The sequence below is a fragment of the Anomaloglossus baeobatrachus genome, chromosome 1, assembly GCF_048569485.1.
Source record: "Anomaloglossus baeobatrachus isolate aAnoBae1 chromosome 1, aAnoBae1.hap1, whole genome shotgun sequence".
Classification (NCBI taxonomy): Eukaryota; Metazoa; Chordata; class Amphibia; order Anura; family Aromobatidae; genus Anomaloglossus; species Anomaloglossus baeobatrachus.
In genome coordinates, this window is record NC_134353.1 from 539,297,392 (window position 1) to 539,307,258 (window position 9,867).

General features: G+C 37.5%; 1 protein-coding gene across 1 annotated transcript; it reads left to right on the top strand.

The window, feature by feature from the left end:
* The first annotated feature begins 2,679 nt into the window (after window positions 1-2,679).
* LOC142311949 (speedy protein 1-A-like) lies at window positions 2,680-9,620 on the top strand. The gene is made up of 5 exons (XM_075350853.1): window positions 2,680-2,744; window positions 4,306-4,372; window positions 7,166-7,257; window positions 8,944-9,002; window positions 9,522-9,620. Exons 2-5 carry the CDS (start codon window positions 4,323-4,325, stop codon window positions 9,618-9,620), a joined length of 300 nt encoding a protein of 99 aa, XP_075206968.1. The 5' UTR covers window positions 2,680-2,744; window positions 4,306-4,322.
* Window positions 9,621-9,867: the final 247 nt, after the last annotated feature.

Below are 9,867 nucleotides of genomic sequence, written 5' to 3' on the forward strand. Positions count from 1 at the left end.
GTCAGTAATTGCAAAGAGCGTTTCAGCAGCAGATCTTGATGATTTGTGTGCCCTAGTGCATTCAGCATGGTAGAACCATTCTTAGATGACCATTAATACTCTCATTGACAGCATGGTAAGGTGTGCAAGTGCATTTATTTTTGCGTATGGTGTTCATACTCGATAGTGAGAAAAAATATTTTCAATATTTTGTTTCGATTTTTTCTATTTCCATATCACCAACATGTCTATAAATCCAGAGATGTCCATAATTCAATTACTTTTTCTTCTTTGTGTTGCAATTTCAATGTTGAGGAGTTTAGTATGGACTACAAGTGTTTAATAAAACAGATATACTTTAACAAAATATGTTTTATAAAAGCAAAGCCAGCCAAACTATTTTTTCTCAGGCTCTCTGCATACAGTCATCCATACTGGGGTGCTTTTCTTTTCAGATCCTGCTCATTGTCCGTCATTCTTCTCTGGCTCTCTGCATACAGTCGTCCATACTGGAGTGCTCTTCTCTTCAGACCCAGCTCGTTGGCCGTCATTCTTCTCAGGCTCTCTGCATACAGTCATCCATGCTGGAGTGCTCTTCTTTTGAGACACTGCTATTTGGCCGTCAGTTTTCTCAGGCTCTCTGCATACAGTTGTCCATACTGGGATGCTCATCAGACCCTGCTCATTAGCCGTCTCTCTTTCAGGCTTTCTGCATACAGTCGTTCATGCTGGAGTGCTCTTCTCTTCAGACCCTGCTCATTGTCAGTCAATGTGACATACCGCTCATAGAGGTTGTTTAAAAAAAAAAAAATTCTAAGAGGAGGTGGAAAAACACAGAGGTTGCAAACAAATTATCAGCCACATAAGTGGAAAATGTAGGATTGGTAATCGAATTCCAAACGTCAGGTAAGGCCTCCTAAACTAATTCATACCAAGTTAAATATTTCCTTACATCAATTTTGAGAATCTGGCACAAATTAGGTAAACTTGGCACAAACACTTTTATTAAAAATGCTGATTGAACATTAGCCAAAGAAATGACATACAGTTGAAACCAGAAGTTTACATACACTATCTAAAAAGACATATCTGCATGTTTCTCACTATCTGAAATTAAATCAGAATTAATCTTTCCCAATTTAGGTCAATTTGGATTGCCAAAGTTATTTATGTTTGCCAAACGTATAAGGAAAAAGTTTACATACACTAAAAAAAATAAATATGGGAAACCACATAAAATGATGTCATGTCTTTAGAGGCTTTTGACCTGCACAAGTCTGGTTCATCCTTGGGGGGCAATTTCCAGATACTTTAAGGGGTGTCGCTGATCTGTACAAACAATTGTATGCAAGTACAAACAAGATGTGAATGTCGAGCCATCATAACGCTCAGAGAGGAGACTGGCTCTGTGTACCAGAGATGAACGTGCTTTGGTCAGACATGTGCATATCAACTCAAGAACAAAAGAAAAACACCTTGTGAAGATGCTGGTGGAAGCTGGTAAGATTGTGTCATCATTATCCACAGTGAAGCATGTACTTTATCAACATGGGCTGAAAGGCCACTCTGCCAGGAAGAAGCCATTACTCCCCAATAAACATAAAAAAAGTTAGATTAATATTGGCAAATGCACACAGGAAGAAAGACCTTTTTGAGACATGTCCTGTGGTCTGACAAAACTAAAATTAACTGATTGGCCATAATGACCATAGTTACATTTGGAGGAAACACAGGAGTGGCAGCATCATGTTGTGGGGTTGTTTTGCTGCAAGATGGACAAGTACACTTCACAAAATAAATGGCATCATGAAGGAAAAAGATTATGTGGCACTACTGAAGCAACATCTCAAGACATCAGCCAGGAACTTAACACTTGGGTGGAAATGGGTCTTCTAAATGGACAATGACCCAAAGCATACTGTCAAACTGATTACAAAGTGGCTAAGGATAATAAAGTCAATGTTTTAGAGTTACAATCATTAAGCCCTGATCTCAATCGTATTGAAAATGTATAGACTAAGTTGAAAAGGCAGACGCGAGCAAGGCGACCTACAAACATGGCTCAGTTACACCAGTTCTGTCAGAAGGAATGGGCCCAAATTCCTACCAACTATTGTGAGAAGCTTGTGGAAGGAGATCCAAAACGTTTGACCCAAGTCATACTGTTTAAGGGTAATGGTACCAAATACTAATGAAATTGTAACATTACCACTTTCTCTCATTATTCTGGCATTTACTAAATATCAATAATTTTTGTTCCCAATTCACCTAAAACAGGAAAGCTTTATTCTGATTTCATGTCAGATGGTGAGATAAACATGCAGATGTGTCTTTTTAGATCGTGTATGTAAACTTCTGGTTTCCACTGTATAACAACATGGCACCCACCAATGGCAATAAAAGAAGGATTGAAAATATAAAGATAACTTCAGATTCTTAATTTACGTAATTGGAAACCTCATATTTCAAATCCAACATTACTGTACATTATCTGAGCGTACTTTCTCTTTAAATTTGCTAGAAAATAAACCATCATGGTGGGTGCCACAAGCTTCAACCAATAGAATCGCAGAATTTCTTTATAAGACTAGAAAAATCCGTCAGTTGGTGCCAGTCTGCTATTGCTTTTATAGAGATAGCAAAGGCTTCACTTTGTTCTCAGAAGTGATTTAGCGAACATTGTTACATTTTTGGAGGAAGAAGACCCCCTACTGCACATCAACATCTTCTGGAAGATAACACCAACTGTCTTCAAGTCATCAGTGGTAAATTACCATCATTTATTACCTTGTATTACCGCTCCATGTCATCCAGAGCCAATGTCAGTTAGCTGTTTACCAAAGAAAGAGAAAGGACTTTATTAATAAACTCAAAGATTTTCACCTAAATTCTCCAGAAAGTAGATAAATGGTGGTGACCTGAGAAACACCCAAGACTTATCACTTCCATTCCCCAATTCTAAAAACAAAGTAACAAGGAGTATAACATGCAAAAGGAATGTTTATGTTAAATATATCTCCAAGTGGTAAGGATTAAATATCCCCCCCAAAAAAAAATAATAATAACAACACTGGATAGGAAAACAATGGATACATATATCCTATTTCAAGGCACGGATGTATCAACTGCTGGGATAGGGATGGGCGTAAAGTGGGGTTATCAGAACTGTGATGGCGGGGTGTTGGTTAAATGTAAACATTTCTCTCCTATATCTCATTAATCCATAAAGTGCATGTGCCCATATTGCAACTATTTTCAGAAAACCAACCACAGCTGATCATGTAAAAAGGTTCAAAGATGTACGCCCCTTTGGTTATTAACATTCCCCAATTTTGTCTGATGAATGGATCCAAGATGTAGGACAATAGGGAATCACCCAGTAATTTGGTGTTAGTCTTCATTATTATTTCATGGTTATTAGCATTTTGGGGGGGATTGGACTAGAGAGGGGCAGAACATATATAGGGGTTATGTGAAATGACAGGGTCCAGGGTGGCCGAACTGTGATCTTCCAGAACAAATACAATTATAGCACTTTTATTATATCATGTAATTACTGAATATGTATTTATACTTAATAGGGAAACACAAAGGATAAGATTTATTAGTGTGTTCACCAGAAATCAGGCGTAAATCATTAAAAACACAAAGTTACACAATAATGTTGTGAATTTACGCATTTTTATGCACATTTAAAGAAGCTCTGCCAAAATAGGCAGGGCAAAACTGGGCATGCAGTGCCCGCTTATCAAATTAAGCAAAATTGCCGGTGTTTCATACTCCAGGAATGCTACTCCCGTTTCTGATTGGAGGAGCATTTTTAGGGAGGAGCGCACAACTTAGGAGATGCGCCGAATACACCAGGTGTAATGATTCATGATTTTAGGGCAACATTCAGGGATCCCTTCATTACAACTGTACTCTGGAATTAAGAACACAATGTCAGCCTTAGTGACTAGGCCACAAAAAAGACCAATATATGCCTATATAATGCTAAGGTATGAAGCCCATGGGCCTCAATATCATGTGTAACAGGGCCCTCATACACCATGAGCCAATATAATGTATACCTTTATAATGCTGAGGTATGAAGCCCAAGGGCCTCAATAACAAGTGTAGCAGGGCCCTCATACACCATGAGCCATTTCATGTGGCTATTGGGCTCTCTCCGACATCGGGGCGGGGTGTGAGACCAACCCTGTGTATTGCCTATAGGTGTGCCCATGATATAATAGAGGTCCAGCTCTTATATTACAAGCTCATGGTAATATAGGTCTCTGTAAGGTCTCTGGAAGATGTTCATGGTGATATTCTTTTCTCTCTAAGACTCCCAGGAAGAAAAGATGAGCAAGAAGAGGAAGAGAGAGCTGATCGCTCTTTATGAAGAAGAGACGTGAGATTTATTAATGTTATAATCCCCCCCATATAGAGTCCAAACTTATTCATTACAGGTTATCTGATATGATATTTATGGCACAACACTCAAAAGTTTTATTGCCGTTTCCCGTTCTTCCAAGATGACAGCGCTAAGGTCGGGTCATGTAACTTACTTACATTGCAATGTGTCATTTCTTATAAACCCTTTCACACTGCAGACAATTTTTATTCAGCCATTTTTGTTTTTCTCCCCGTCCATCCACACAGGTGAAAATACGCTGTCCGGTATTTTTTTCCAGGAACATATATAATTTTATTGACCTTGTTCATTTTACCCTACAACGTACTGGAGAATCAGTATAATAAAAGTCCAAGTAGGGGAAATTCCAAAAGTAATCACACTTCTGCCATTATTTATGGGTTTGTGTTACGGTCATCTGTATAGTGAAAGTGTCCTGGCAACATGAGTCTCCTGTTTAGCACAATTACAGAGAATAGGGTCAATTCTTTTTTTATTATTTAATTGTTGAAAAATTTTTCAATAAGTTGTAAACATTTTTTTTTCTGCTGCTATTTTCTTTGCCATTTTTCCATGGATGGAGCCTTGTGAGGTCTGTTTTGTTCCTTTCCTTATTTACAGCCGAGCTGATGGATTTTTTAATTACACTAGTTTTGTTTATTTATGCTATTTTGATCAGTTTTTATTGCATTTTTTTGCAGAGATGCAACAACCTAAAATGACATTTCCAATGTTTAAATTTTTTGATTTACTGATTTCACTTTATATATGACATTTTATATTTTGATGAATTGAACTTTTAAGGATGCAGCAATACCACATATTTATTTATATATCTACAGTGCCTTTAAAAACTATTCATACCCTTTGAACCTTTCCACATTTTTTCACGTTACACTAATGTGATTTATTGGGATTTTTTGTGATTTACCAACACAATCTACCAAGTATTTGTGACATGTAAAGGAAATGAAATATGTTTTTCTAAATATTTTAAAATTAGGAATCTGAAAATTGTGAGGTGCATTTGTATTCAGCCCCTTGTGGTTTGATACTTTGCAGGACCACCTATCACTGCAATTACTGCTGCCAGTCATGTGAGGTATGTCTCTGCCAGCTTTGCACATCTAGAGGCTGAAACTATTGCCCTTTCTTCTTGCTTCTTGGCCTCATCATGTGGAAGTGGATGCTCTTGTCAGATGACACCAAAGTAGAATCTTTTGGGATAAATGCTAAATGCTATGTGTTGTGGAAAACTGAAACTGCATATCATCCTGAAAACACCATTCTCACCGTCAAACATGGTGAAGGCAGCATCATCTTCAGCAACTTCAGTAGGCACAGGGAAGCTAGTCAGAGTTGATGGGAAGATGGATGGAGCTAAATACAGGAAAACCTGTTGCAGGTTGAAAAAGACTTGAAACTGGGGGGAAGGGTTCACCTTCCAGCAGGAAAATGATCCTAAACTCCAAACCTAAATCCCACTGAGAATCTAAGGCAAGACTTGAAAAATTGTGTTCACGGACACTCTCCATCCAATCTCACTGAGCAAGAGCTAGTTTACAAAAGAAGAATGGGCAAAAATGTCAGCCTCTAGATTTGCAAAGGTGGTCGAGACATACCCCAAAATCCTCACAGCAATAATTGTTGTGAAAGGTGGTCTTACAAGGTAGTGACATGGGAGTGAACTACAAATGCACGTCACCATTTTCAGATTTCTATTTTTCTAATATGTATAAATCCATAAGCAAAAAAACATTGAGTATATTGAGCCTGAAAATATATTTTTATTACAAATATTTTAAATTCAGGATTAAAAGCATTTTTACAAATAGATGCTGATACATAGAAACAGGAAATTATTCCACTTGAAAAATACAAAAAATTCAATGATACCAACAGAGACAATATGAATTGCACTACTCAAAAAAATAAGTAAATCACCATCAATAATGGCCATCGAGGGTAAAATATATAATGCCATGTAATAATGATATACAATTTGCATACAACAATTGGCAGTATATTTACAAGGCTACAGCTTGGGTTTATACTGTATATTAAGGTGTCAAAAACCATAAGAGATAACTAGAAGTGACCAAATGTCATAGTAGAATAGCTATATCAGTCTCAATGCAATGGTATAAGTAGATTTTCAAATCACACCTAAACAGCAGCTCCTCATGTGTCAAAGCCGTGTGAATCACACTGCACTAAGCAATAGACCTGAAGTCCATACAGAAAAAATATTTTTTTGTAAAAATAAAATTTGTCACCAGATGTAGGTAACAAGCCATCCAAACCACACAGGCAAAGAGACGATAGATGTCCATAAACTTAGTAATGTGTAATAATGGGAAGTCACACAGGGAAAAAGTATTGAACACGCTCGTTGAAATTTAATACTAAAGCAGCTTCAAAACGCCTCCTGCATGATGAAACTAGTAACATGCATTGCTCAAGTGTGATTTTGGCCAAATCTTTCACACAAACACTGAAATTTTTTGGTGCGTTCAATACTTATTTCACCTCATATATATATACATATATATATACATATATACAGTAAAAAATTGTAGTTAATAACATAAATGGGAGTGATTCGAATGTTCTCTTCAGTTAATAATTTTAGATAATTTTTAACTCCCCTTATGGACCCAACATGCCCCTCATGTGTATTTGGCAGATGTCATGAAAGGGTTAATTGTAAATGTATTAATTAGTACCGATCTGTATTTGTATATTATAACACTGGAATATCTGATTGAAATATCTACTGTAATATCACAGTTCACAGACCACCATTATAGAAAATTGCCAAAAGAAGATGAAGGAGCTTAACCTGCGTCCAGAAGAACGGGCTGCTTTCTTTAATCTGCTTGGTAACATTTCCTGACTGTTGGGTTATCGTGTTTAGTGGGGATCTGACTTCTGCAGCCCCATCTATCAGCTTGGTGCTGATAATTCAGTACTCTAGTGAGAGGAATATCCTCTTCGCTGATTACCTTGGCTTTACACCATACGGTTGTGCCGTGGCTGATATTGCATGTCACTACATCTGAGTCCCATTGAAGTGAATAGGAGTGAGCAGCAGTACAGGACGGATATGGCCACACCTGTGTATGTAGTGTTCTGTCTGGGTAACCATTGAAGTGGACGCTGCTATGGATAGTCCATCAACATTAACCTCTTCATAACATGGTGATTTTATGTTTTTGGGCTTTTCATGTTTCCTTCTTCCAACAGCCAAAACTTTGTAATTTTCCCATCCCCATAGCCATATGAGGACTTGATTTTTTTGAGGGATGGATTGTACGTTTGAATATCACCATTCACTTTATCATTAAATGTACTGGAAAACAGGATCAAAATTCCAAGTGAGGTGAAATTGCACAATAACACATAAATCTGATATTGTTTTTTTGCTTTTTGTTTTTTTTTGGGTGTTTTATTCTTTTTTATTCTTTGCATTGTAAAAGTAGGATTTGCCAGGTCAGTAAAATTACCGCGATACCAAACTACAGGCAGCAGGAATCAGGGCCGACTATACGTTTGCTCCAGTTATGTTGTTGTCTGAAACGCACCAACATTTCAGAGAGTAAAGTTTCCTCATCCGGCCAGAGACCATAGCTGGAGACGAGACTAGTCCAGTTATAGTCCTCAGCCGAATCCTCTAACTTTATCCCTTCTGAAACGTCATTTTAGAGAATAACATACTTAGCTGCAATCGTGTAGCCGGGCTCTGATTCATTCTGCCCACGGATTGGACACCATGAGTCACATGACAGGTTTCTTTTATCTAATAAAAAACATTGGAAATTCATAAAAAAAAAAAATAAAAAAAACTGCCTATGTCGCCATTTAGCAAGATGACATTTTTGTAGATAAGATTTGGGAAAGATACAACATTTTGATCCCTTTTTGTGGTGTTACAGTGACTGAAATACACAATTCTGGCATTTGGATAATTTCTCCTTTGGACATTTGCTGATAAGTTTAATTAATGTTATACTTTGATAGATCGGACACAGTGATACAAATAACATTACTTTTTTTCTGTTTCCTTTTGTATCACAAACTGGAAAAGAGCAAATATTTGGCTCTCAAATAGTTGAAGAAACTGGTATTGTATTGAGTAATCTTGACCAGATACAGCACAGGCGATTTTGCCACACAGCGGAGGACACCGTGATCTACACCAGCGCTACTATCACTCACCAGCGGAGCAGATCGTCTACACTGTACACTGATGAAGGTCTGTGTTATACCGAAACGTCTGTGCTGTATCTGGTCAATATCACTCAATAAAATACCAGTTTATCCACCTATTTGAGTGCCAAGTATTTGCTCTTTGCTACTTACGGGACTGGATCCTACTTGAGCACCTACCACGCAGAAGAGCCGTATTTATCCACAACAATGTATCACAAACTGGGACCTGATATACTATTGCATTACCTTATATATCAGGAAGGGGTTAACATTACAGAAATCAGATTTAATGACGTGTAATTTATTAAATATTTTAAATCTAAATCTAAATAATCTTATTTTAACTTTTCTCCCAGGAGATGAGGATATCCAGCTATTTTTGGCAAAAGACATCTGTTTAAGGATTTCTTACAAGGTACCTGTATAAATACAAGAACAATAAGCCAGGCAATGTCTTTACATGGAACCTGTCATCAAGATGTTATACCCCTTAGGTGCCATCATTGCCCACGGTCATCTCATCCGATGGGGAGACGCATGTGTAGATTAGCTAACGTCATCAGGAGCTTACTGCGCATGCGCCACCGCCTCTGAGGAGACATCTGTGGGCAATGATGGCACCTGGTGCAGAATCTCAGCTAGGGAAGGCCGGTCACTGAGAGAAGAGTGAGGAAACACTACAAGCAAAGTATTGATGCAATCATCAGTGAAAGGCCTTTTCTAAGGTCTAGTTTCCTGATGACGGGTTCCCTTTTTATCGGAATTTACATTTTACATCCACATACTAGTAGAGAGGTATTACAGGTGCACAATAATCTGTGACCTTTCTGTTCAGATTACAGAATGACATTATTCATCATAAAATACAGCGACATACAGTTATCTACTGTGTAAAAACATTTCCAAAATATAACTTTTTGTCTTCTTCCTCTAGTATCTCCTGGCCATGGTCCTCGTGTACTTCAAGAGAGCCGGACTGAGCACCGAGGAATATAGAGAGAACTTCTTTCCATCCCTGCAAGTGTTTTCATGAAAACATATTTTTAGCAAAACTCTCAATAATTGTGGATCCGGTATTTTATATTAGATTTATCAATTATAGACGGAAACGCAATTATGGTCATTATCTGATTGGAAAGTAAAAAATATTTTATCATTGTATCTGCAAAGAGAAAATAGAAAGCCTATATATCTTGGGCTGTGTTCAAACACATGATTCTTGTGGGGGTTTTCTGCAGCTAAAATCTGCTCTCTGGGAAGTAAATTGCTGCTGTCAAAAT